Raw genomic sequence first — 27,943 nt, 5'->3', positions numbered from 1 at the left:
AGGGCCGGCAGGGGTGTGGATGCCTCCAAACACATTCCTGCCCACCTTCGCCCACTCCAGGCTCTGCCCTTACCCCTTGGGTTTCCAGGAGAACTAATGAAATCCTAAGAGCTGGCTTGCTGGGGACTTGTCGCCGGTGCAGTTCTAAGTGAGCTACAGCTAAGAACGTCACTGACCCGTGTTAGACCCAACAAACAGACGCTATTACAAGCCCCACTTTCCAGGTGAGCAAACTGAGCCTTGTCGCAGAATCTGGGCCATGGAAATTGTGGCCTCGCTCCCCTCTCCCCTTCTTCTGGCGGTAGTGACCCGCCCCGCCACCCCCTCACGGGGAGGGAGGAAGGAGGGCCCGCAGGAGGAACCCGGGAGCTGCAGAGACAGGCCGGAGGGAGCTGCCCCAACTAGGAGAGGCCTCGGTTCGGGCACATCTGCCGGAAAACCTTCCCCTGGGCGGAGAGGGGCGGCGCGACACCGCCCCCGGGGCGGGCCCAGTGCGTGGCAGAGGGACCGCCGACCCCGTCGCGAAGTTTCCAGCCCTGCGAGCCTCCGGGCTGGCCGATCGTCCCCAGACCGGCCATGCGGCCCCTGCTGCTCCTGGTACCGCTGGGCTGGCTGCTCCTGGCCGAAGCGAAGGGCGACGCCAAGCCGGAGGGTGAGGGCGCGGCGGCCGGGGCGGGAGCGGGGCAGGGGCTGGGGCTGCCTCGGTAGGGACCGATCTGAATGGGAGGCCCGGGCTGGGGAGGGAGTGTGGGAGTCCGCCTACTTGTCCACTTACTTGCTCGCTGGTGACTTGGACGAATCACTTCCTCCCTTGGGGCCGCGGTTCCCACATTCGCGCATTGGGGAGGAGGGGGTGACAGTTTAAGTCCCGTTCAGCCCAGAGAGGCTCAAATAATAATGGGACTCACAGTAATAACCAACAGTGGCTGCTATTTATGGAGCCCTTACTATGGGCCAGGCATCAGTTAAGCACAATGGCTACCCTTGGAAGGGTTTCCTTCCAGTACCCATTTTCCAGCTGGGCAAACTGAGGCTCCAGAGTTGATCTACTTACCCAACGCCACACAGCTTGGGTCAAGTGTGTCTGGTTCCCCAGCCCAGCTTAGAGCCACTAGGCCTGACAACTGTGGGCCCAAAGGGCCTTGGGGGGACTTGGGGGGGAGGCGGAGGTAGAAGGTGTGGAGCAGTCTACACTTTCATGAAAGCATGTCCCCTGCGGTCTGCTCGGCCCCCTGCCAGGCTGGTCTTCCCTCCCCAACTCACAGAGGAAACTGAGGTGCGGTGACTGCCTAGGGTTGTCCAATTGTGGGGCAGTTGGTCCAAGGTCAGCTGGACTCCCAGTCTAGTGCTCCTTCTGCTTCCTCAAGGCAGCTTGGCTTCCAAAGTGTGCCCCACTGTCCTGAGTGGGTGCTTCTCTCCTCCCCAGCCCTCCCTGGCATGGGCTACTCCCAGGGCTGCCCGGAGGAGGGCATAGACTGTGGACAGTCCCGGTGAAGCAAAGCCAAACTGGCCATATCCTCCATGGCACCCTCTTCCCCTTAGCTCGCCCTCCTGGAGAAGCTGGGACCCATACCGCCAGAAGGAACCCGGACTCTGTGACCCTTGGGCCAGGGGAAGGGATGGGAGCCACCATTTCTTGAGTAGCACCTTTGTGCCAGGTTGTGCCCAAGGCAACACGTATCCCAGCGGTAAAGTCTGCGCTTAATCTCCACGAGGCTTGGTGTTTAATCTCCATGAGGCTTGCTGTTCTAGCGTGCAGAACGGAGGTGATAATACCTCACTCCTAGCGCTCTTGCAAGGATTCCATGGGATGAGTTGGTGAGACTTCAGCTTAATGCCTGGCCCATTAAAGGCCCTTGGCAAAGGGCATTTTCTCCCCGAGGCCCAAGGCCGCCGGCTGTCCTGGAGTATCCCAGCAGGGCAGTAAGACAGGTCAAAACACCCAGTGAGGGAGACGCTGAACACAGGGATGGCCTGGTAGCATGTGCAAAGGGCCCATGGCCTGGGCCCGCTCACTGGCCAGTCTGATGGGGGAGACACAGCCCTCTGTTCCCAGGGAGCCCTGTGTCTGAGGCAGGAGACATTGCCCTGTCCTGGTGGAGCTTCCAGACCAGCGTGGGAGACAGAAAATGTCCTTCAACAAAGCCACATCCAGTGTCCGTAGCGCTGAGGGGCGAGAGTCCGGATGCTCATGCCTTTTCTCCCTTTTGCAGAGGCTTCGAGCAGGTCCCCCGCTCACACCTGCCCCCGTAGGCCTTGGCTGGGCTGTGGTGAGAGGGCAGCTGCCATGATCAGAGGCTCAGCTGGCCTCGGGTGGGGGTTCCAGGTAGCGCTGTTCCACTGCAGGGAATGGAAATGCCCCAGGAGCCGGGCTGGCCGGGCTGGGTGGTGTGGGGGGCGGGTCTGAGGAGGCCCGAGTGGGTGGCCAGCCCCCGGGAGGTCGAAGGTGGCTCCTGGGTGCTGGGCTCCCCATCTCCTGCCATCTGCCACACCCTGTTTGTGGCTTCTGTTCGAGCCTGGGGTCGTGATGGAAGAGGGAGGGTGGGGGATGGGCTTCGTTCAGTCCCACCTCCCCAGAGAGCAGACTGGGTGTGTCATGACCATGCTTGACACTCGAGGACACACGCTGACCACCCACTGCCTTGCCTGGGCTGGAACCGCTTGCGTAGGGGGGTGTCAGAGGGCACAGCCAAATCAGGGCTGATTCGGTGCCTTCGGAGGTCCCAGAGTCCTGTTCTTCCAGGAGCCTCCTCATCCTCCCCAAGCCTCCCTGCTCAGCCGCTCACATCATCCTTGCTCTCAGGAAGGTGACCACTCTCCATCCCTGCTGCGCAGGGCGGCACCTGCCCAGGCAGCTCCCTGTCTTCGGGGAGGCTCCCTGTGTCCCATGCGGCCACCGGGACAGCAGTGTACTAAGCACTTTACCCCAGACTTCAGCTCATTGAACCCTCACGAGAGTCTCTGGAGGGAGGTACTATTATCTGTATTGTTCCCATTTTACAGATTAGGAAACAGGTACAGAGAGGCTGAGTTCCTTGCCCAGCGATCTGTCTTTACCACCCCCCTCTGCTGTCTGTCGTTTATCTCCGCTGACTCTGGACCCTGGGTTCGTGTGTCTGGGGAAATCATTGCTGGACTTTGGGCAGCAGGTGGGGAGGGCCGAGAGCCGTGGGTGTCAGCCCTGACGCTGGGCCTGGCCTTAGCCCAAGGTGGGCTGGTGGGACCAGACAGAGTGTGGGCGGGGCCCTGGTGCTTGGAATCAAATCCTCCACGTTCACGTCCTATGGGTTGCCCAGAGCGCTGGCCATGCCTGACGATGAGCTGGGAAAAGATTTTGCCGCGTGACTGGAATTGAGTGCCCACACCACAGCATTCCAGCTGCATTCGGTCTGCAGCCAGCAGTCCCTGGCATTCAGGGTTGTTGGGCTCTTGGGCAGAGAAATGGTGAGGTGCATGGGAGGCCAGGCGCGGAGGCTCACGCCTATAATCCCAGCACTTTGCGGGGCTGAGGCAGGAGGATCGCTTGAGCCCAGGGAGTTGGAGGCTGCAGCGAGCTATCATTGCTGTGCTCCAGCCCGGGTGACAGAGTGAGACCCTGTCTCTAAAAAAAAAAAGAGAGCGTGGGCATTTGGAATTCCGGCTCATTCCCATCTCACTTCAAGGTTCTGTGACTTTAGGTAGGTTCTTTAGCCTCTCTGTACCTCAGTTTCCTCACATGTAGAAGTGGGGATAAAAATACCACCTACTTCATAGGTTGATGGTTAAATGCGATATGAATGTAACATGCTTCATGCAGCATGTGGCATCTCATAAGGGCTCAACGGGTGGTAGCTCTTATTAAAATCACATTCCCACCTTGCTGCTTAAGGCCAGAGAGTGCACGCCATGCCTTGGTCACACTCAGTCCCAGCCACAGGGAGGGAGAGGGAGACCAAGGAAGTAAACATGTGACTCTGGCCTGGCAAAGGGAGAAGGAGCAGGTTTGTACCATATGTCAGCCGCCAGGCAAACCAAGACTGCACATGCTAAGGAGCGACCACATAAGGAGAGGAGATTAAGGGGGGCTTCCTGGAGGAGGTAGACTGGGGGCCTCTTTGGGAGAAGGAATGAGTGTTGCGGACAGGTCAAGGGAATGGGGTGCAGGCTGGGTCTACTGCAGTTGTTTTCTTGGGGTGTTGAGAGGTGGGGCCAGGGGCCCTTGGGGAGGGGCTTGCAGTTCGTTGCTGTGAACCACCTCCCAGACCGCTGCATTGGAGCCCAGAGTCGGAACCAGGGGGTTGGATTGGACAAACGATTCCCAAATGTGGCTGGCATCAGAAATCACCCGGGAAAGGCAGGAAAAATCTGGGCTCCTGGGCCCACCTCAGACCCCTGGCCCTGGGGCCCAGGAGCCTGCATTTCACAGCCTCCCTTCTGATGCTGGAGTGCAGGCAGATTTGGGACCCTCTAACTGGGTGATCTCCTGGGATCCTCACCCAGGGAGGCAGGCTCTGTGTGGCCCAAGGGACCCAGGATTTGTGAAGGCCCCAGTGTGGGCACCTGGCGGCAAGCAGGAAAACAGGGAAGAGACAGGCTGAGGGGGAGGAAAGTGGCCGTGGGAGGGAGTCCGCGTGGCCTGGGGCCCTCCCACCAGCCCAGCTAGGCAGTTTCCTTAGATGGATGGAGAGACAGGGGGCCCTTTCAGCAGACAGCCTGGCCACCATCCCAGGCCTGGACAGCGCGCACGGTTAGGGTCAGACAGGGGACTCTGGGTCCAGGCTTCTTGTGTCCAAATCCGGGTGCTGCCACTTGCTGGCTCCCTGGGGCAAGTTGCTCACCATCTCTGAGCTGGGTTTCCTAACTGGAAATGGGGTGGCGGTTAGGACGTGCAAAGTGCTTAGGCAGTGTCTGGCTTGCAGAAAGTGCTTGATAAAAGTCGGCTATTGTTACTGTTGTTTGGGAGGAGGAACTCAAGAAAGGAACGCTGCCGCTGCCCCGGTCCCTTTCCGCCTTTGTTCTCCTTCCCCCTGCCATGTCGCTGAACTTCAGGAGCCTGTTCCCAGCGAGAATCTTGAATCACACACACACACACACACACACACACAAACACACACACACACACACACACACACACACACACACACACACACTGGCTTTTTCCATCCATGAAATGTGACACTCTTCCTGTCCCCAGCAGCCCCCTATTGGCAAGAGGGCCTCAGAGCTGGTGGCTCCGGCTCTCCTCACCTAAGGGGGAGACTTAACCATTCTGGCAGGAGCTAGGGGGAGCCCTTCCCCAAGTGCGAACAGCACCCCACTTTTCTGGAGCCCAGTGTCAGGAGGTGAGGTCTCTCCTCTTCATACCTGCCTGGTGAATGCACCCCTTCTGCCCCAGGCCCCCGGGCCCCACCCCCGCCGGCTGATTCCTGGCGATGCCTGCTGGGCTGCCTGGTGCCAGCCCCCTGCTCTGGGGCCAGCTCTGGCAAGCTGGAGCCCTTTGTTCTTTTAGCCCAGGCTCCTCCTGACTCCCGGGGTGGAGGGAGGGAGGGCCTTACCTGCCTGCCCTTGGCCTGGCCACTGGTTGGATCTGTCCCTGGACCCTTAGGAAATTAAGACTCACACAGGGAAACGATGATGAGTGAGGCAAAGTGGGTCCCGCCTCAGTCTTGGAGACCAGGGACGGCAGGAGAAACGTGAGAAGGCTTCGTGGAAGTGGAAGGGGTGTCATTGTCGCTGCCTCTGGGATCTGGAGGAAGGTTAGACCAAGGGGACACAGAGGGAGCCATGGCAGGAGGGAGGAGCCCAGCAAGGTGAGACCGCAGCTGGAGGAGGGCCCACGTGGCGGAGAGGATGAGTATATCACCAGGTAGATCAGAGAGGGCCTTGAATGCCAGGGCACGACATTCGCCTCTCACTAATCAGCACCAGTGATCACTCTTAGCATTTGCCAAGCATCCCAGTAAGGATTTTACATGCCTGATCTCATTCAGTTAGTCCAGCAGCCCTGGACTGTTACTAGCCCTACTTTATAAGAGGAAACCAAGTCTCAGAGAGGACAGGGACTTGCCCAGGGTCACACAGCTGGTGAGGAGCAGAGCTGGGATTCTAACCAGGCAGGCCAGCTCCAGACTGCTCAGTTCTTGGGGAACACGGCCTCAAAGTGTGCTCTGGGAGGGCTCCCCCAGGGCTCCTGAGATGCTGTCTGGGGAGTTGTTTCCTGCAGGTTCTATTGCAGAGGTGAAACCACACTTCAGAGCCTGGGAGAGGTCCCTTGTGAAGAAGCTAGTAACAGCTGCTCTGGCCAAAGGTCAGAGTGGACTGATGGTGGGATTTCAGGTCAGTTTTCACCCTGGGCCAACTCTCATTGGTCGTATCAGCCTGAGGCATGGTGTCAGGAGACTCCAGGGCCAGCAAAAAAGACTGTGGGATGAATTAGCAATGTCTGCCCTAGGCGCAGGCGTGGAGAGTGGGGACCTCCGAGCCTTGTCTTTGCCGTCCCTGGGCTAATGTCCAGCATTAGAGAGATCGTCCTGGTGGTCGGCATTCAGAACAGATCCTTCCCTCTGTCCCCATGCCAGGCGTGAGCTCTCTAAAGCCAGAGACTCAGACCCACAATGCAGGGTGCAGACACCTTTCCTGCCCACAGGACATGCTTCTTGACACATTGGTCAGTTACCAGGTAGAAGAAGCCCTGGAGGGGGATTGGGAGACTCAGTTTATGTCCCTGCTCTGTTGTTAACCACCTGAGTGAGCTCAAGTGCGTCCCATTCCACCTGGGCCCTTGTCTGCAATGGGTCGACATGAAGACACGCGCTGCTAGGCTTTGACAGGCCACTGGAAACAGTGACCTCTTCCCTTTCACCTCCCCTCATCCTCCATTCCTATTCCCCACCCCTCCTCTGCTTGTAGACAACCTCTTAGTCCTCACGGTGGCCACTAAGGAGACTGAGGGCTTCCGCCGCTTCAAGCGCTCAGCCCAGTTCTTCAACTACAAGATCCAGGTAAGCGGCTTCCTGGGCCAGGCAGAGCAGCGAGGGTGCCAGGAGAATCCGGGGCTGCTCCTCCTTCCCAAACCGCCAAAGCCCCTGAGACAGACTTGGGGCCGCAGGGGAGGCTTCCAAAAGCCGGAAGGATGAAAATGAGTCAGCCAGGAAAAGGAAGAGGTGGCAGAGGCCACGGCATGAACAGAGTCTAGGAGGTGAGCGGGAGGGACAGGAGACACTAGGGAGGAACAGAGTGGTGCTCAGACGTTAGCGTGCAGAAGACTCGCCTGAGAGGCTAGGCTAGAGGGCAGGGCCTGGGCATCAGCATTCCCACAGATTCCCCCGGGGTGATTTTGGCATGGATGTGGTCTGGAGACAGTATTATGAACACTGTTCTAGAGAAACATGCACTAGCGCCCAGCCACCGCAGGCATGGGTTTGGTGTGCTCTGCCTGCTGCCTGTGGGCTGAGTATTCTGAGTGCTTCCCTGTGTCAGGCACAGTGTTGGGCACTGGGGGTAGAGTGATGGACAAGACAGATCATGTCATTGTCAACACAGAGCTTGCAATCTAATGGCATTAAGCCAGGAAGCATAATAGCTCACATGAATGAGGAGTGAAGCAGAGGGTTGCTTCAGGCATAGGAGGATCTAGGCGTTCAAGCAGCAAAGTGAGGGCCTTGTCTTTCCATCTCTAGGCCCTGTTTGTTTTCATTTGCAGACATGCTCCCTAGACAGAGTGGCAAGATGACTACTGACCACAGACTCACATGCCCCAGTTTCTCAACTTCAGCAGAACAAGACAGCCTTTCCTTAATTTTAACAGAATAGTCTCAGGGAAGGTTCTGATAGGCCATGGTTGGGTCATGTGCTCAAACCTCTGGCTGTGGGAGGGGCAGGAGGAATGGGACACTCTGATTGGCCAGACATGGTCACATGACCACCAGGAGCCAGGTCAGCCTCACACTTGTGTGGAATGGTTTCCCTACGGGGGAGGGTCAGAGGTGCTGGACAAACAGAAGCAAGATGTTCACTACCCAGCCAGGGGTAAAAATTTGGCTGGAAAAAATATTGTTTTGCCAAACACCAGTGTTAAGGGGCCTTTCTCTCCAGGCGCTCGGCCTGGGGGAGGACTGGCATGTGGAGAAGGGGGTGTCGGCAGGTGGAGGGCAGAAGGTCCGGCTGCTGAAGAAAGCTCTGGAGAAGCTTGCAGACCAGGAGGACCTGGTCATTCTCTTCACAGACAGGTAGGTGGGCCGGGGCTTCCTGGCCTAGGCCCCGCGACAGAGAGATAGAGGAATGGTCTAAAGTAAAGCCCTCCCAGAACATCGGGGGGCATTACTCTAGCTAAGGTTGCCTGCAGTTTTAGGGGTCCGTGAACCTTAGGATAAGACCCTCTGTTGTAGCCTATTCTCAGTCCTGGTGAAAATGTGGGAGCGGGTGGCCTGCCAGGTGTGACAAACCATGCTCTGAGTGTGAGAAGAATGTCGGTTATGGGGACCATCTCTGCCCAGGGTGGGACTGGACACATGGCAGGGCTGCAGACCGTGGGGTGGACCCATTTCCCAGGTGGGAGCCCAGGGCTGGCATGGGAGGAGCGGGATTTGAGGAGAGCTTGACCCCTGATCCCTGCTGCCTGTGCCCTCTCTGGGACCCCGCTCACCTCTGCCCTGCCCCGTCTGCTCCCTGCTCTGGCCACAGCTATGACGTGCTGTTTGCATCGGGGCCTCGGGAGCTCCTGAAGAAGTTCCGGCAGGCCAGGAGCCAGGTGATCTTCTCGGCCGAGGAGCTCATCTACCCAGACCGCAGGCTGGAGGTCAAGTATCCGGCGGTCTCCGATGGCAAGAGGTTCCTGGGCTCTGGAGGTGAGCGGCCTGGGTGCAGAGTGCGCGGCCCAGCAGAGGGGTCCGTCCGCTGCCCGCATGAGGATCCCCTTGCTTGACAGGTCACGTGGGAGTCTCACAGGTCTCACAGGTCTCCAGTGCAGAACCTGAGTTTTCAACCCCAAACCTGCTCCTCCCACTGTCTTCCTCATGCCATGAGACAGCCTCCCACTGCTCGGGCAGAAGCTAGGAGCCCCTTCCTCCCTCGCCCTCCCCCACCTCCTGTCCATCTCGAGTCACATCCCTACTGCTTCTTTTTTTCTCTTGTTTTGAGACAGAGTCTCGCTCTGTCCCCCAGGCTGGAGTGCAGCGGCACCATCACAGCTCAGCGTAGCCTTGCACTCCTGGGCTCAAGTGATTCTCCCACCTCAGCCTCCCCAAGTGCTGGGATTACGGGTGCACATCACCATGCCCAGCTAATTTTTTCTATTTTTGTAGATAAAGGGTCTCACTATGTTGCCCTGGCTGGTCTTGAACTCCGGGCCTCAAGCGATCCTCCCAAAGTGCTAGGAATACAGGAGTGAGCCACCATGCCCGGCCCCTTCTGCTTCTAAAAGATCTCTTGAGTCTGCCCTCTTGCGTCCACAATTCACTGGCACCGTCCTCACTGGACTCCTGGCCACCTGCGGCGGTCTCCTGACTTGTCTGCCAACCTCTCCTCGTGCCCTTCCAGGCCATCGTCCGCCTAGCAGCCAGAGGGGTCTTTAACACATGCAAGTCCCCACACATCACTTGATGGCTTCCCACTGCGTGGAGAATGAAATCCACGAGCCTCTGTCCAGCCTCAGATGGGGATCTGCCCCCGGCAGCCACTTTTCTCCATTGGCCCAGGGAGTTAGCACGGCCCAGGCGGCCTGGCACTGGCGCTGGCCCTGGGGTAGGAGTGTCCTATTTCTCTTCTCTTCGCCTCTCACCAGTCTGCGTTCTAGCCGGGGAGCCCGCGCGGGCTTTCCCCACTGTGGCAGCTCAGCCCCCAAAGCACTGTGTGACCTCTGCCCTTGTTTGGGCCAAGCTCCCCAGATAAGTGTCAAAAGGGGCTCCAAGCCTGTACCCCACCAGCTCTGCTCTCCGGGGGCTCCTGATCCAATCCATTTCTTCACCACCTATGTGGTGCCCGGCACTGAGCAGAGCAGTTCAGTGGCTGCCATTGGTCTTTCTCTCTGGGGCCAGCGGGACTGTGTCAGTGCACGGCATTAACTAGCAGGCCTGTTTCCAGGCTGCAGAGCCACTTCCCATCAATCCGGGAGGACTTTTAGGAGGAGCTGGATTTGTGGGTAAAGGAATGGGAGGTGGATGAGAGGGGAGGGTGGGAGGAGGGCCCTGGTTTAGAGGCGGAAGCTAAGTGTCTGTCTTGGTGTCCCTGCCCGCCAACCCCCAGGCTTCATTGGTTACGCCCCCAACCTCAGCAAACTGGTGGCCGAGTGGGAGGGCCAGGACAGTGACAGCGACCAGCTCTTTTACACCAAGATCTTCTTGGACCCAGAGAAGAGGGTAAGAGGCAGTGGGCGGGCCAAGGAGAGGGTGGGGAACCCTGACTGCGGATCGCACCGGCCAGGCTGCAGGGGACAGTCCCTCTGGGGCCTGAACCCTGGGTTGGTGTCTTTGTCCATTTGGGCTGCTCTAACCAGCTACCGTAGGCTGAGTAGCCTGTAAACCACAGTCATCACTGCTCACAGTTCTGGAGGCCGGAAGTCCGAGATCAGGGGCCAACACGGTCGGGTTCTGGGCAGAGCCCTCTTCCTGGTTCAGAGGTGGCCGATTTCTCGCTGTCCTCAGATGGCGGAAGGGGCTGCGCAGCTCTCTGGGGCCTCTTTTACGAGGACACCGGTCCCACTCATGAAGCCTCCATCCTCACGGCCTAATCACCCCCAAGGCCGCACGCCCCATAAACAATCTGTGGCAGCCCGTCACCAGTACTGCCGTTTCTCCATCACTCGCTGACACGCCCATTATCCAGCAGGTGTTAGCTTAGGGCCTGCTGTATACCGTGTCTGGTGTGGGGGGACTTGGCAGTGAACAAGCCAGTCAGGGCCTCGGCCTTCTCGGACCTCATTCTAGTCGGGGAAAGGAGGGATTTACGACCTTACGTCAGGCAGTGGCTGAGACGTCCCTCCCTCATCCTGCCTGGGGGCTGATGGGAGTTTGGCTGGACCAGGGCCCCAGAAGCCAGGCAGCTGAGCCTGTCTCAAGGCGGGGGTCATCCAGGGAAGTGGAGGTAGCAGAACCAGTGCAGCCCCAGACCGGCCCGTGTCCCCTGGGCAGGCAGGAGACTCAGGGAACCCTTGGGGGTCAGGATTCCTGGATTCTGCCTTGCCCACTCCCCACCCTCCATGCTGTGCTGTGTGACCTTAGGTAAGTTACTTCCCCTCTCTGGGCCTCAGGTTTTTTTTTTTTTTTTTGAGACCGAGTCTTACTCTGTTGCCCGGGCTAGAGTGCCGTGGCATCGTCCTAGCTCACAGCAACCTCAAACTCCTGGGCTCAAGCGATCCTCCTGCCTCAGCCTCCTGAGTAGCTGGGACTACAGGCATGTGCCACTATGCCCGGCTAATTTTAGATATATATTTTTAGTTGTCCAGCTAATTTCTTTCTATTTTTAGTAGAGACGGCGGGGGGGGGGGTCTCGCTCTTGCTCAGGCTGGTCTCGAACTCCTGAGCTCAAACAATCCGCCCGCCTTGGCCTCCCAGAGTGCTAGGATTACAGGCGTGAGCCACCGCGCCCGGCCATGGGCCTCAGGTTTTTATCATCCATATAATGAAGCAGCCAGGCTTGTGCGGTAGAAACTATGAACTTACTCTTTTTGTTAACTCAGTCCTTCCTCCCTCCCCTCTGCCTCCCGTGATGTCATTCACAGAAGCCCAGGATCTAAACATAAAAGCAGAGCTGCGCTGTATGGGATGGGACTAACCCTAGAGTACCACTCGCCCTGCCTAGGGCTCCAGGAGACACAGTTGAGTCTTAAAGACACAGCATTGTCCAGTTGTTAAGAATAAGGACTTTGGGGTCAGGCTGCCTGGGTTCCAATCCCAGCTGAGTCACTTATTAGCTGTGTCACATTGGGCAAGTTCCTTAACTTCTCTGTGCCTTGTATTTTTTCCACTTATAAAATGCAATAAAATAGTGATAGTACTTTCTCACGGGGATGTCGTGAAGATTAAGTTGATGAATATTAATATATATATTAACGGAATACTTAGAATAGCAAGGAGCAGGTAGAAAAGCGCTGCACAAGTGTTTGTTCCTGTCATGGTGGTGGTGGTTGTAGTCGAACTAGTCGCTTCCTTGGATTCCTTCTAGTTCTGCGATTCCCTGCTTCTCTGTGGATAGAACCACCAGACTGGCAGATCCCAGGGCCTTGGCCCCTGGCTGGCCTTCTTGGGGCTCCCAGCTGAGATGTCCTGTTATGACAAGGCAGTGCGGCGTGAGGAGAGGGGGCAGAGGTGGGGTGACCGGGTCCCCACACTGGGTGTGATGGAGCCCCGTCCTCTGCCAGGGTCTGTCCTTGTTGCAGCCTGGTGCTCTCTCTCCCGCAGGAGCAGGTCAACATCACCCTGGACCACCGCTGCCGTATCTTCCAGAACCTGGATGGAGCCTTGGGTGAGCAGCCCCCACAGGGAGAGGTGGAAGGCTGACAGAAGGGGGTGGCTTCTGAGAGGGGTGGCAGGAAGGAGGTGAGCATTCCAGGCAGGGCCCGAGCCCAAGCAGGAGAACTGGGCAGGTTCCTCTCTTAGCCATTGTGCTGGGAGGTCACTGTCCTCATCCTCCGGTCCCCAGAGACCTGGATGTCCTGGGGCAGAGCTGTGTCTCTCCAGGGGGTGGGGAGATGGGGAGCAGTTCAGCCCGGGAGGAGCTGGGTGGTGCACACGGCAAGTACCAACCCCTGCCCTGCCCTGCGCACCAGGTCCGCACAGGTGGGCGCTTTCTCCTCCTTCCCTGGCCCTCCCTCTTCCAGATGAAGGACACCTGGGCTGGGGCCGGGGACTGAGCTGGCAGGGAGCTGACAACTCGGGAGGCAGGAAGGTCACTTGGCCCTTAAAGCCACAAGCACCCTTGGGCTCAAGTCCGTGGCTGGTGATGACGTTGCTTTGCCACAGGTCTTGCTGAGGGACCTCAAGCAAGTCACTCCTGTGTCCCTCCCCTGCCGTGGGGCAGCCTCAGTTTTCTTATCTTTAAAACAGAGAAGTGGGCCGGCGCGGTGGCTCACGCCTGTAATCCTAGCACTCAGGGAGGCCGAGGCGGGTGGATCGCCCAAGGTCAGGAGTTCGAGACCAGCCTGAGCAAGAGCAAGACCCCGTCTCTACTAAAAAATAGAAAGAAATGATCTGGACAACTAAAAATAGATATAGAAAAAATTGGCTGGGCATGGTGGCGCATGCCTGTAGTCCCAGCTCCTCTGGAGGCTGAGGCAGAAGGATTGCTTGAGCCCAGGAGTTTTGAGGTTGCTGTGAGCTAGGCTGACGCCACGGCACTCACTCTAGCCCGGGCAACAAAGTGAGACTCTGTCTCAAAAAAAAAAAAAACAAAACAAAAAACATTGAAACAGAGAAGTGCACTAGATCGCCGATTGGTGATTTTGGGGAGTAAATGGACCCCTTTGAGAATCCTATGAAAACTATGGCTCTGGGCCGGGCGTGGTGGCTCACGCCTGTAATCCTAGCAGTCTGGGAGGCCAAGGCGGGTGGATCGCTCGAGCTCAGGAGTTGAGACCAGCCTGAGCAAGAGCGAGACCCCGTCTCTACTAAAAATAGAAAAAATTAGCAAGTCAACTAAAAATAGAAATAAAAAATTAGCCGGGTGTGGTGGCTCATGCCTGTATTCCCAGCTACTTGGGAGGCTGAGGCAGGAGGATCGCTTGAGGCCAGGAGTGTGAGGTTGCAGTGAGCTAGGCTGACACCACTGCACTCCAGCCCAGGCAGCAGAGCGAGACTCCTTCCTCCACCAAAAAAAGACCCCAGGTGGGCCAGGAGCTTGCACAGAGAGGCTCCCCTCACGTGATCACCCCCACAAAGGGTTTCTCCCCAGCATTTTCTCAGGCCTCAGAAGAAAAGGCCCCTGTGCGTTTTGTCCTGTCAGCAGCTTCCTACCCGTTTTCTCGTGTGCAGACTAGTAGGGTCACAACATGGCTTTGGGGACTCTGCTGCAGGGACACCTCCACCCGGACAGTAACCGCCCTGTCTGCCCAGCCATGCCAGTGTGACTGGCGTGTTCCCAGTGCTGCTCTGCCTGCCTCCAAGAAGGTGCCTCCCAGACTCCTGTCCCTGGGCTGTCTGGAGCTGGAATGTTCCAGGTCTTTTTTGTTCTCCCACCCCCTGCTTCTGGCTCCCATAAGAAATCAGCATAAGCACAGGGTTGCCGTGGACTCTGTGCTTACCATGGCCCGGGCGGTGAATTGCTGGACACGAATTCTCCCACTCACCCCAGGGAGAAGGGATTAGCTCCATTTTATAGATGGGGAAACTGAGGCTCAGAGAGGTGGAGTGACTTGCCCGAGGCCATGGCCTGCTCACTGCAGGGCTGAGATCTGACCCCAGCTGGTCAGCCTGAGCTTGGCCTTCGGACCTGACGCTGACGGGTCTGTGCTTTCCCACCCCCAGATGAGGTTGTGCTCAAGTTTGAAATGGGCCACGTGAGGGCGCGGAACCTGGCCTACGACACCCTCCCAGTCCTGATCCATGGCAACGGGCCCACCAAGGTAGGGAGGGGCCCCAGCCCCTGTGGAGCATGGGGGGAGGCCAGAGCCCCAATTCTGCTCTCTCTGTGGCCCCACAGTTTCTCCCTGGAGCCAGGGCCACCTACCTGGGCCCCGCTGTGGGCTCAACGCCTCTGCCCTCACCTCTGAGCTCAAGCTCTTTCCCTACTGTGGTGGTCAGGGTGCCCTGTCTATTCCTTCTGGGCCACAGGACACACAGGAGGCCACTGTCTCCATCCAGGCCTAGGCTGGGCTGCTACAGCCATCATACTCTGTCACCCCAGGGCAGAACCATTTATTCACTCAAGAGACATTTATTGAATGTTTGCACCAGGGAATGAGGCATAGTCAGTCATGAACAGGACAGATGTCTGCGTTCACGGTGCTACAGAAGGGGCTGGGGAGCAGACCACGGCCAGGGACGGGGCAGACCCGTCTGGCCCCTGGGGTACTGGCCCAGGGTGCACAGCTTATTTGAGAGTGGTCCTCGACCACCTGTCTCAGAACCACGTGGACGGGGAGAGGAACGAGGGCAGGGGGAGGAAGGAGGGCAGGGAGAGGAAGGAGGGCGCATTAGAAATGCACATTTCCTGGCTCCACCAGGATCTGCTCAGTTGGAACCCCTGGCGGGGGAGGGGTCAGGAATCTGCATGTTATGAGCCCCTAGGAAACCTGAAGATGCGGAAGCCCTAGTACACTGTTCTTCCATCTGCCCCCCAGAGCAGCGGAAGTGATCTCCTGGGGGCTGGAAAATTCTCTCCAAGACCCTCTTTGGGGGTAGGAGAGGGCTGAGTTGTGGGGTCCCCCAGGAGCCCAGGGGGACGGGCCCACGGTGGTGGGACTGACCCGGCTCCTCTCTGACCCCACGCCTCCCCGACAGCTGCAGCTGAACTACCTGGGCAACTACATTCCGCGCTTCTGGACCTTCGAGACGGGCTGTGCCGTGTGTGACGAGGGCCTGCGCAGCCTCAAGGCCATCGGGGTGAGGCTGTGGCCAGGCCTGAGCCTGAGAGACATTGGGGGCTTCGTCCCCTGAGATGGGAGGAGGATGGGTGATTCTGGAATAGTCTTTGGTGGGAAGCAAAGGGGTCACTGCCCTGTCTGGGGTTCCATCCCCTCGCCACCCAAGTGCCTCCTCTTGGAAGCACTCTCAGACTGCACATGTCTCCAGCTCCGCCCCTCCCCCAGATGCCTAAGTCTGGGGTCTTCTGCCTGGTCCTCCAGTCTCTCCTGCAGCCCCTCCCCCTCCCATGAACCTTCCTCCTCATTTGCGGCCCACCTTGAACACCACGCCTGCTGAGATCTCCTGCCAGCACGCCCTCAACTGGGTCCTCGCTCTGAGCCTGGGCTCCTGCTGCCCCCTCCCTGGGGCACCCTCCTCCTGCCTCCCCGCCAGCCTTGCCTGGAGCGCCAGGCCAGGCACCTTTCCCGCCACATCCGCGTGCTCCTGCTTCTGGCTCTGGCTCCCTCGTGCCACCCGAGGGGCTCAGCGGCAGCGCAGTGGCTGGACACTGCTGGACTCTTGCGCCCCCTCCCCTGTGCAGGATGATGCTCTGCCCACAGTCCTGGTCGGCGTGTTCATCGAGCAGCCCACACCGTTCCTGTCCCTGTTCTTCCAGCGGCTCCTGCGCCTCCGCTATCCCCGGAAACGGATGAGGCTTTTCATTCACAACCACGTGAGTAGCAGGTGCTCTGCAGGGTCGTTGTGTCGCTTGAGTCAAAGGCCCAGCCCCACGAGGTAGCCTGAGACCTCTGGGGATCTGACTGAACCGGCTCGTGTGAGCCACATGGAAGTGGGTGGTGGGCTGTGTGCACAGATCACTGGGTTGACCCTGGAGTCAGACCAGCTGGGTTTGAATCCTGACACCACTGATTTTATTGGCTGTGTGACCTTGGGCATGTTACTCAACCTCTCTGTGCTGCAGTGTTCTCATCTATAAAACAGGGATGGTAATGGTGCCACCCCCACAATTGCTGCGAGGGTTAAGCAGGTTGACGTGCGAATGTGTAGAAAGGTGCCCGGCATGCAGCAAGCACAGAGGTGCTTCTCGCTGCTGTCATCTTCATTTCCATCCCTGTCCCCATCAATCCTTCCTGATTTGCTCTGGTGACTGTCAGGTTGGTTTTTATTCCTTGGGTACCTTCTGGAGAATCAGAGAGGGTCCCGAAACTTCCTATTTGGGGGAGCAGGCCTGGGCATTCCCAGCACCCTGCCTTTCTAGCCAGAGGAAGTCCCACCTCCCAGCTTCCGAGTGTACCAGTCTCCCTACCTGGGGTGCCACGTGCCCTCTCTAAATCCCACCTGTTCTTCGAGGCTCTTTGTCTTCCTTTGAAAGTCCTCTGGGCTGCCCTATCTGTGGCCTACTCCTTTCTGAGACCTCTCAGCCCTGCCACCCTGCACCCCATGTCCACCCTGTGGTCCCACGCCGGGCCCAGCTATCTGCCTGTGTCACAGATGTTCGTTTCAACTGTGCAATGCGCCACCTGGCAGCAGAAGAAGGGACGTAGGCCCTGCCCTCAAGAGGCTCCCGGCTTCCTTGGAGACATCAAGCAGCAAACTCATGAACTGTGACTTTCTGTAGAAAGAGGGAACTGTCACAGGTGGTCTTTGAGGACCTACTGTGTGCTGTGTCTGACTCGCCGACTGCTTACAGTGGCCGCTGAGGGAGGCATGCTGTCCTTCCATCTGCAAGGGAGGAAGCTAGAGCGGAGACGGGCGAAGTGGCTCGTGCAAGGTCGCGTGGCACATTGTAGCAGAGCCGGGGTTGCTCTAGACGCTGGGCTTGGTTCTGAAGACCCTGCTCTTTCCACTTCCCCATGCAGGGGGCCCTGGCTGTGGACTTTGCTCTCAAAGTGCACAAAAGGGTCACCTGGCATGTTTGTAACAAAGCAGATCCCTGGGGCACACCCCAGACCTGCAGAATCAACGTCTCAGGGTGTGGGATCCGGGGTGGGGGTCTGCCCTGATGACAGAGGCTCTTGGGAGACCTGTGGGGCCTGGCCTGGCCAGGGCGGGGTGGCGGCAGGATGGCCGGGGAAGGGCATTCTGGGCAGAGGGCCTGGCATGGGGGACAGGAGAGCAGATGGCGCGGAAGCACCAGAGGTGCAGGGCACAGCCTGGCGGTAGCAGAAGATGCTGTGGTGCCTGGGGTGGAACTCGTGCCTCACCCTCTCCCTCCCACCCCCGCAGGAGCAGCACCACAAGGCTCAGGTGGAGAAGTTCCTGGCAGAGCATGGCAGCGAGTACCAGTCCGTGAAACTGGTGGGCCCTGAGGTGCGGGTGGCGAATGCAGACGCCAGGAACATGGGCGCGTGAGTCGTGGGCCACGATTATCTCCACTGATGGCGGCGGGCAGAGGGGCTGTGGTGTCAGGAGCAGCAGGCTGAGCGACTGGGGTTCAGGAGGCTGTGTGTTCTCCAGCTAGTTCCTGCCCCTCTCTGGGCCTCAGATTTCCCATCTGTCAAATGGGGAAACAGTCTCTGTCCTGCCAACCCAGGGACTCCTGGGCAGGGCTGAGCAGCCTCATTTGGGTTCAGGAAGCGAATCAGGAAAAGAGGAAGGCTGACAAATAGAAAAACAACCTCTGATGTTGCTGTTATTATTTAAAAAAACACAAAAAACAAAGAAACAAGTATTTGTTTTGACTGTAGGAGAATTAGACAGCCCAGATCAAAGGTTGGCAAACTTCCTGCAAAGGACTAGATAGTAAATCTTTGCAGATCGGCTTTGTGGGCTCTGTCGCAACAACTCAGCCGTGCCACGGGTTGTACGTAAACGAATGAGCGTGGCTGTGTTCCCGCACAATTTCACTTAGGCACACTGAAATTTGACTTTCTTATAATTTTTATGTGTTCTTCTTTTGATGTTTTTCCCGCCGACCATTTAAAAACGAAACCCACTCTTAGCTCGTGAGCCACACACAGCCAGGCAGGGGGAGGGCTGGGACCGCAGACCATGGTGTGAAGAGCCTGCACCAGATAGACAAAAACAACATACAGTGTTAAGGCTTTTGCTGCAAGTTACCAACTCGCCCTTCAGAAAGGCGGCAGCAGCTTACCCCCCTGGCTCGGGTGCTCGGGCGGTGCAGGAACCTGCCTGGTGGGCCGTGCTCTCCCTGGGGCCAGGGTTGTCAGGGCACTTGGTGCCAGTTGCCAAGCCCTGGCCTTCATCTTGAGCACAGCGGCCCAGGTTTGGGTCTCAGAGTGGAGAGGGCCCTTTGAGGCTGCTGGTCACAACCTGCGCCAGGGCTGGCCTCTCTAAGGCCGCGTGGCTGGTACCTGGTGAAGCTGACTGTGGTCACAGCAGCCCCTCGATCAGCCCTGCTGACCCTGTGTCCTCCTTGCAGAGACCTGTGCCGGCAGGACCTCAGCTGCACCTACTACTTCAGCATGGACGCCGACGTGGCCCTGACGGAGCCTGACAGCCTGCGGCTGCTGATCGAGCAGAACAAGTGAGGCGCGGGTGGCCCTCAGCCCGGGACTCACGATCTTGGCCGGGCCCAGGGTGGGAGCCCCCTTTGCCTTCCTCCTCCTCCTCCTCCTCAGCCTCGCCCATTTCCCGGGGCTGTGGGATCCCCGCCTGGCAACTCCAGGTTCTGCTGGAGAGTAGCGCCCTCCCCGTCTGTCCCTGGATACCCCACGGGAGGGCGCAGGTTCCGACAGAGCCACACTCCCACAGGCCAAGGCCCCGTCCTGCCCCAGGGCGGTGCTCGGAGACCCCAGTGTGCAGGTTGAAGGGCACCCGTCCCCACCCCTGGCCGGGTCTGCCCCCCACTCCCAGTGGGCAGGGGGTCCCCCACTGAGGTGCTCCCTTCCTCAGGAATGTCATTGCCCCACTGATGACCCGCCACGGGAGGCTGTGGTCGAACTTCTGGGGGGCACTGAGCGCGGATGGCTACTACGCCCGCTCCGAGGACTACGTGGACATCGTGCAGGGGCGGCGAGTGTGAGTACCTGCAGGGGCGGGGGCACCTTCATCTGTCCTCTGCTCGGGCTCGAAGTCCCTCCCTCCCCAGTATTCCTGTCCTTGCTGCCCTCGACTTCCTGCTGAACCTGGAGATAGGAAGACTGCAGTCGGACACACAGAAGGACTTCCCGACAAAGAGCTCAGGCCCATGTGCCCTCTCAGCCTGTGACTTCCCCTCCTCCCAGCGCCGACCCCCAGCGTCTGACCCCTTCCCACCAGCCTATGACCCCCTCCTTCCTCTCTCTCATAGCGGCGTCTGGAATGTGCCCTATATCTCGAACATCTACTTGATCAAGGGCAGCGCCCTGCGGGCGGAGCTGCAGCCCCCCGACCTGTTCCACCACAGCAAGCTGGACCCTGACATGGCCTTCTGTGCCAACGTCCGGCAGCAGGTCAGCCAGGGGCCGGGTGGTCACAGGATGCCCTGTTGACAGGGAGGGTGGGCCTCTAGCTCTGACCCCATGGTGGGCTAACGTCACCACAGGCCTGGGAGCTCCTGAGATTCCAGCAGGACTGCTCAGAGGCCACCAGGGCCTGGTGGGGGCATGCGGGCAGTGGGCACAGGGCTGGTCCTCACAGATCTGTGGGGACCATTTTAGCAGACCTGGTTTGCACACCATTTTATTTACATTTTTGACATAGCCCAAAGAAAACTAAACTTTCTACTTTAACATATTCTATATAATGTGCCCAAGAGATGCCTCACCCTGTCTCTGCACCCCTGCTATTTTTTTGTATTTTGTTTTTTTTTTTAACTTGAGAGCATAATGAAGTTTTCGCCTGTGACCAAAACTTCAGGATCATAACACAATCCACAGTCCTTTTCTCTTATGCATTTGTTCCCTCCCTGCTCAGTCCTCTGGGAAGCCTTCTCTGATCGCATCCCCAGTGCCGGGCTTGGGCTGGGAGCTGGGGACGCAAGGGTGACCTGCTCTACGTCCCTGATCCTGCGGGTAGAGAAGCCTGCACATCTCAGCGTGCAGGGGAGCGGGGAGGGAGGGCCTCTTCCATCGGGCCTGCTTCTCCCCAGGATGTGTTCATGTTCCTGACCAACCGGCATGCCTTCGGACACCTGCTGTCCCTGGACAGCTACCAGACCACCCGCCTCCACAACGATCTCTGGGAGGTGTTCAGCAACCCAGAGGTGAGGCCCCAGGTCGGGGCAAGGTGGGTGGGCGGGGGCTGGGAGCAGAAGAGACCCCAGCCTCCCTCCCTCTACCCTAGGGGAGGATTTGGGTGGGGAGCGGAGGGTGTCCTGAGAGGCAGCCTCATCTAGTGGAGGGGGACCCAGAGTCAGAGGCCTGGGGTGGTGGCCCATACATGCCATCGGCTGGGACTTAGTTGAGCTTCTTCATTTTTGGGACCTCCCTTATCTTAACTCTGAAGTGGGTATACTATCCCAGCCCATCTCACCCCTGAGGGTGTTGTGATTGTCAGTTGTGACAGTGTTCCTAGGACCTTGCAGCTGATATGAGTGCATGCACATGCCTGTACACAGACATGTACACCCAGACACACGCATGTGCATATGTGTGCAAGCACCACCTCCTGTGTGCATACCCGTGCATTCAGACAACACACGCACCCGGTGGGCACAGGCAAATACCCACCCCCCGGGCATGTACACCTTCACTCATATTCCAAGGGCCTGCAGGACAGAGCCCCCTCTTAGAGCATCCCATGGAGTTGAGCCAGTGGTGAGCCCCAGCTGGCTCAGGCAGCCCCCAGGACCCCAGCCCGCTTCCCACTCCCCACAGGACTGGAAGGAGAAGTACATCCATGAGAACTACACCAAGGCCCTGGCGGGGAAGCTGGTGGAGACGGTGAGGGCTCTGGGCACGCCCTGGGAACAACCACGCCTGCCCAGGGAGCGGGCAGAAGAATAAGGCTGGCTGACCTGGGGGGCAGCGGGACGGCCCCTCCCACCCCCTGTTGGCACTTTCCAGCTGGAGCCTGCAGGGGTCTGGGGGGCCTCAGTCCTCTTTCCTGGCCAGGCTGGAAAGAGGAGAACATCTCGAATGTGATCTCCACTGTGGCCGTGGGCCGTGGGCTGGAATAAGGAGAGGATGCCTCTCTCCACTCATGGACTGTCTGCTTCCCCCACTCTCGGAGTCCTCTGCCCCCTCCCCCCATGTCCTCCATGTGCACAGGCCTTTCCTGATGGCCATGTGACCTCCACTGAAAATGTCTGTCTCTGGGCTGTGCCTCCTTCTCCCTTCAGAGCTCACTCACTCTGTCTAGGGTCGACTGAGCCTGGCTCCCGGGGACGCTCAGGGCTCATGGACCTGGGGGTGGGGCCCTGCAGAGGGGAAGACTACAGAGCTGCCACTCTGGGCCCCCGTAACTGAGTCCCTGCCCTCCCCAGCCTTGCCCAGATGTCTACTGGTTCCCCATCTTCACGGAGGTGGCCTGTGACGAGCTGGTGGAGGAGATGGAGCACTTTGGCCAGTGGTCTCTGGGCAACAACAAGGTGGGGGCCCTATGCCTGGGCTGGGCCCGCAGGGAGGCTGCCTCTGGACTCCTCTCCTGGCAGGCCAGCCTAGCTAACCTCTCTGGGCCTCTTGGCATGGGGGTGCTGGCAGGGGTGCCCGCAGGCAGTTAGGAGTAGAGGGATTAAGAAACTGGAGGTGGAGTGTTGGTCCCGAAGCTGGCGTGTGACTTTGAGCTGCCTTAGGTGTAAATTGCTAGGTTTTCAGCTCCTGGTTTGTTGCTAGAATGGCTTAGTTTCCTTCTCCAGCTCCCTAGGGGGGATAGGGAGGAGGGGAAAACGTGGGACGGGGGCATTGGGAAGTGATATCAGGTCCAAGTTCGTAGGACGCCAGAAGGAGGTGGCCCGGTGGATGTGAGAGGCTGTGTGTGCTCTGAAGGAGGAATCCCACACGTGCACCCATCCTGGAAAGTTCAGGCACCAATTTTAAAGGCACACCCAGACCCGTGGGCCTCTGAGATTGGGCTGACCTTTGACCTCCCGACTGGACTAACCTGTGGTTCTGGTTACCTGCCTAATCTCTGTGCTTTGGCAGCTGAACTAATCTCCAGAAGCCAGTCATGGGTTAGCCCATGGCGTTCTGGGGTCTGGGCCACCCTCGTGCTCCAGTGACAGGGCCAGCCCTTGGACCTCAGGGCCTTAGCTAACCTGCAGCCCTCGCATTGGTTTTCTGTGCTCTGTCACAAATGACCACAAGTGTGGTGGCTTGAAGCAACTCCCATGCGTTATCGCCTGCTGTCTGTGGGTGAGGAGTCCAGCCGCGGCTTAGCTGGGTCCCCTGCTGAGGGTCTCCCAAGGCCGCAGTCAAGGTGTCAGCTGGGGTTGGGGTCTCATCTGAGGCTCAGGGTTCTATTCCAAACTTATATGGTTGCTGGCAGAGTTCATTTCCCTGCAGTTTGCTTCTTCAAGGCCAGCAGGAGACAGAATCTCTCTTCAAGATCCTCCTTTAAAGGACTCACTCGATAGGTCAGGCCCCCAGAATGTTCTCCCTGTTGATTAGCGACCTTAATTATATCTGCAAAACCCCTTCACTTTTGCCGTAGAATGTAGCCTAGTCCCATGATGCTCCCAGGCCAAGGGAGGGGAGTAGACGGAGCCTGTACCCCAGGACCCTAGGGCGTGGAACCCAGGGGCTGTCTTAGAATTCTGCCTCCCACACTGTCCTTGGTCACTTCCAGGACAACCGCATCCAGGGTGGCTACGAAAACGTGCCGACCATCGACATCCACATGAACCAGATCAGCTTTGAGCGGGAGTGGCACAAGTTCCTGGTGGAGTACATCGCCCCCATGACGGAGAAGCTCTACCCCGGCTACTACACCAGGGTGGGCGTGCCTGGGTGCTGCAGGATGCAGAGGGGCTGGAGGGGCCAAGGGAAGTGGGGGTGGGCTGGGTATCTGGTCCCCAGGCAGGAGTGAGGTCTACCCCCCATCTGGCGGTGTGTTGGGTAACAGGGCCCCCTGGGAGGTGTGCATCTAGCATCCTCGGAGGCCACTTTGCCTCTCACCTCTGACCTCATTCCCTTTGAATCCTTCTTCCCTGTCATTCAACTCTGCCTCAGTGGTTCCCGCAGCAGCCCATTGAGAAAGGCCCCCGGCCTGTCAGCTGTCTGGCGCCCACGCCCCCCGACTGCCACCTCTGCTTTCTCCCTTCCTCATTCGGTCTCCACAGCCTGTTCTGGGTGTGCCTGGATCCTGCCCTCACGGAGTCCAGCCTGGACAGTTGCCAGAAAGGACTGAGGATTAGGTTCATCGCTGTCTCCCTCCCTTCCCTGTGTTTCATTCCTTTCTTCCCTTCCCTGCCTCCCCTCTCTGCCCCTCTGTCTGTACATTTTTATTGAGAACCCTTCCTGGGCCAGGCGCTGTTCCAGGCACTGGAGGACTCGGCGTCAAACAAACCTGCTTTCTAGGAGCGATGTTCCAGCACGTTAGACAAGGGCCCCGCCTGTTCCCCCCGCCCCCCGCCTCTCCTGGCCTTTGGCGGCCTCCCTTGGCTAATGGTGGCTCCCTTGTCCCGCTGCCATGGTACAGGCACAGTTTGACCTGGCCTTCGTCGTCCGCTACAAGCCCGACGAGCAGCCCTCGCTGATGCCGCACCACGACGCCTCCACCTTCACCATCAACATCGCCCTGAACCGGGTCGGGGTGGATTACGAGGTGAGCAGGGGCCGGCCAGCCCGCAGCAGGCGGGAGGCAGGAGGTGCTGGCTGGCGAGCAGCTTTTACGGTGGTTGAGGCAGAGGGGACGAGGACAGCAAGCACCAGAGACCCAGGGAGAAAGGGCGCGGTCTGTGGGGAGGGCTTCCTGGCAGGGGCGGGTCCAGGGCCCAATCTGGCAGGAGGGAGGGGGCTTTAGAGCAAGCACTTCAAGAGGCCCCTGGATCCAGCCTCCCCCTCACCAGCTCTGTGGCCTCAGGCACATTTCTTAGCCTCTCTCTGTGTCCTTTTATCTTAGATGGGAAAACTTACCTCTGTGGGGCACCAGCCTGTGGCTGGAGGGAAGGTCTGGGGAAACCAGGAAGACATAGGGGCCGAGAGAGCAGTGCTGGGGTGTCGGGGAGGCCGCTAGGGTGATTGGCAGGGAGCCAGCCATTCATTCATTCACTCCTTAAGCTACTATTTTAAGAGTTCTTTGGACTTGGCCCTGGGCTAGGCGCTCAGAAGGACATCCATAAAAATAGCTATAAGTTATTGAAAGCTTATAACATATCAGGCATTGCCCTATGCCAAGATTTCTCTCATCTAGGAACAATTTTTCCCCCCAGGGGACATTGGCAGTGCCTGGAGACATATTTGGTTGTCACGACTATGAGGGGCTACTGGCATCTACTGGGTAGAGGCCAGGGATACCCAGGCAGCCCCTCTCAACAAAGCGGTGAGGTGGAGAAACTGAGCCTGCAACTCTTACTTGTACCATCTCATTTAATTCTCACAACCTTGTGCGGTTTAACCCCCATTTTACAGAAGGGGAAACTGAGGCTCAGGTTGATTACAAAGTTAGTGAAAGGTGAAGGTGACATTTGCCCGCCGCTGCCTGACTCCAAGGCCAGAGCTCTTACTCACTTACTCTTTGCTTAGTGTCTTCCTGAGGCAGCTTATGGCTGTCATTCCGTCACTCCACAAGGCGTCCCCAGGCCAGCTGTGCTGAGGGCCGCAGGGCTCTGACAGGAGAACAGACGGGGAGGTGGGGAAACTGACGCTTGCTGTCTCCCAGGGCGGGGGCTGTCGGTTCCTACGCTACAACTGCTCCATCCGAGCCCCGAGGAAGGGCTGGACGCTCATGCACCCCGGGAGACTCACGCATTACCACGAGGGGCTCCCCACCACCAAAGGCACCCGCTACATCGCCGTCTCCTTCGTCGATCCCTAGTTGGCCAGACCCGGCCCGCTCCGACCGTTCCTCTTTGCGACAACCACTGCCCAGCAGCCTCTGGGGCCTCGAGGTCCCAGGGAACCCAGTCTAGCCTCCAGGCTCTCGACTTGCCATTGCTCTTGGAGCCGCCAGTCAGAGAGATTCGCGCAGGCCGGAGGCTGTGCACACCTCCGGGCTGGGGCCTTCAGGGGTGCTCTGGACCTGCCCTGGAGATGCTGTTCACTTTCACTGCTCTGTAATGACTCGTCCTCCCCACCCATGTTCCTGAAAAACTGAGTCCTCTTTCCTCCTCTTCTATGGGATGACACTTGAGCAGAACAGGGACTTTCGAGCTGCCCAGAGAGACTCCCGGGGCGAGGAGTCACGCTCCAGAGCTTCTCCCAGGCGGAACTGCAGCCTCAGAGACTTCCGCTTCAAGTTTGGGAGAAAGAGACCTGCATCAGACTTAGGTTCCCACCCTGAGCCTGGGACCGCTGAAGCGCCTTCCGTCGTGGCTCTTGTCATGAGAGCAAACCGTCGTCTCCTGGAGACAGTGACTCAGAAAACCTCCCGGGAGACAGAAAAGGCGTCTGTGCCACAGCTCAATCCTCCATTTGCTGGGGAGGAGGGGAGTGACATGTCCACACAGTGCACTGGGTCGCCCTGTCCCGGATGCTTCCAGGGAGAGAGACAGACAGTCAGAAATAGGAGAGTTTCTATTAAAGGTCATTCAAACCATTGAGTGGGTTCGATGTTTGGGGTGGGCGAGTGTGCACGTGTCTGGGTGAGTGTCTGCAGGGAGAGGTTTTAAGAGCCTGCAATTCGTAAGAAAGGCCATGTCAGCAGACACAGTGACTTCTGTTTCCCAAACCCAGTCCCACGTGATCTCTGTGTCATTTGTATATTTCATAAACCCTTACTGGGAGCCAAGCTCTCTCTGGCTTATATTTCATTTCACTAGTTTATATTTCATAAACCCTTACTGGGGCATGCTTCTTCGTCTTTCGAGACCTGAGTCTTTCGTGTGTCACCTCCTCTCTGAAGCCTTTGCTGACCACCCTTCCTGCAAACATGAACATGGAAGAACTGGTGTTCCTGCCGTACCCTGGACAGACTCTTCCAGTAACACTTGTTACACTTCGGGGCATTTATTAATAGTAAAAGGTAACATCTCTCCATCCTATGCCGTGGGCTGGGCATTGTGCATCCTGGGCACTCAGCACACACCCGTCTGGGGTAGGGGCTATTATTTCCTTTTTACAGCTGAGGAAATGGAGGCTCAGAGAGACCAACTAATTGGTCTAAGGTCACACAGCAAGCAAGTGGTAGGGACAGTGATTTGAATCTGATTTCAGCCATCGAAGAAATCTGATCCCTGCCCCCACAGCACTTGGAGTCAGCAGTGGGGACAGAAAAATCCGAACATTTAACCGTGGACTGGTAAGTGCCACAGTGGCTGCAAGGACAAGGTGGGGTAAGTGCTGGAGGGACGAGCAGCTTCTGGTACACAGTGCTCCTCAAATGAGAGCGGTTTTGCTCCCCAGGGAACAGTTGGCAATGCCCTAAGGCATTTTTGGTTGTCGCAGCTGGGGAAGGGGGAACGGGGAACGCCACTGGCATCTAGTGGATAGAGGCCGGGGATGTTCTTGAGCATCCCGAAGTACACAGGGCAGCCTCCCCCACCCCTCAAAAAAGAATTATCGAGACCAAAATGTCAGTCGTGCTGAGGCTGAGGAAGCCTGATACCCAGTGCCATCTAAGCTGGGCCTTGGAGGGGGCGGAGGTTTCCAACACGCAGAGTGACACTCCAGGTCCAGAGAATGCAGGTTGGCTCGAGTGGGGGTTGGGGGGAGTCTGTTTAAAGGCCTATTTTCCCAGGCCAAGGAGAGTTTGGACTTCATCCAGGGGGTGACCGGGTGACTTAGAGTCATTCAAAGGTTGTGTGTATGCCTTTTAAAGATTTTTCAGGTTTTTAAATTAAAGATTTTAATTTTCACAATGGACTCATTCAAACAACACAAAAAAAATTTTTTTAAGACTAGTCAAATGCAGTAGTGAGAAGGGGGAAAGAGTAGAGCAAGGAGTTTAATCTGTAACTGACTGTGAACAATCAAGAGAGATAACTCACTACCTTCGGACCCGCTGACAAATCTCTCTCTCGTCCCTTATATTTGGCCACCCAGTTCCTCCCTCCAGAAACCAGTGTGGCTAATCAGTTTCTTAGATGTCCTTGAGCTAGTCTGTGCATACACAAGTGTGTGTGTGCGTGTGTGTGTGTCTTGGGTTTCCTTTTTCTGATTGCAAATGCAATTCATGTCCACCATGAAAAAGTCAATCAAAATAGGAATTGGTAATGTAAAAAACAAGGTCCCCTGCAATTGCACACCAACCCCTTCCCAGGAACATTGTTGGCAGTGCTGAGGGAGTCTTGTCATTGAGGGGGTTGATGCAAGGGCCTCACATTTGAGATTGTGTTTGAGAGAGAAAGACTAGGATCCTGAGAATGGATTATGAGGCCCCTGCAGCAGTCCACACAAGTGACCAGGGCCAGGGCCAATTCTCGAAGGGAGGTTTAGTGAACAAGAGGGAATGGGCAGGAGAGATGTTTG

General features: G+C 57.8%; 1 protein-coding gene across 1 annotated transcript; it reads left to right on the top strand.

The window, feature by feature from the left end:
• Window positions 1-477: 477 nt before the first annotated feature.
• On the top strand, window positions 478-26,076 carry PLOD1 (procollagen-lysine, 2-oxoglutarate 5-dioxygenase 1). The gene is made up of 19 exons (XM_012662568.1): window positions 478-652; window positions 6,889-6,980; window positions 8,074-8,207; window positions 8,662-8,825; window positions 10,222-10,334; window positions 12,375-12,438; window positions 14,436-14,533; window positions 15,411-15,512; window positions 16,075-16,206; window positions 17,721-17,842; window positions 18,877-18,981; window positions 19,350-19,475; window positions 19,747-19,888; window positions 20,527-20,640; window positions 21,254-21,319; window positions 21,862-21,966; window positions 23,163-23,309; window positions 24,015-24,140; window positions 25,197-26,076. The coding sequence occupies exons 1-19, from the start codon at window positions 577-579 to the stop codon at window positions 25,350-25,352; spliced, it is 2,184 nt and encodes a 727-aa protein (XP_012518022.1). The 5' UTR covers window positions 478-576; the 3' UTR covers window positions 25,353-26,076.
• The last annotated feature ends 1,867 nt before the right edge of the window (window positions 26,077-27,943 follow it).

Source organism: Propithecus coquereli, unplaced genomic scaffold (genome assembly GCF_000956105.1).
Source record: "Propithecus coquereli isolate 6110/MARCELLA unplaced genomic scaffold, Pcoq_1.0 Scaffold77, whole genome shotgun sequence".
NCBI classification, from domain to species: Eukaryota; Metazoa; Chordata; class Mammalia; order Primates; family Indriidae; genus Propithecus; species Propithecus coquereli.
Note: the sequence above shows the minus strand (reverse complement) of the source record. Positions and strands in the feature narration are given on the sequence as shown.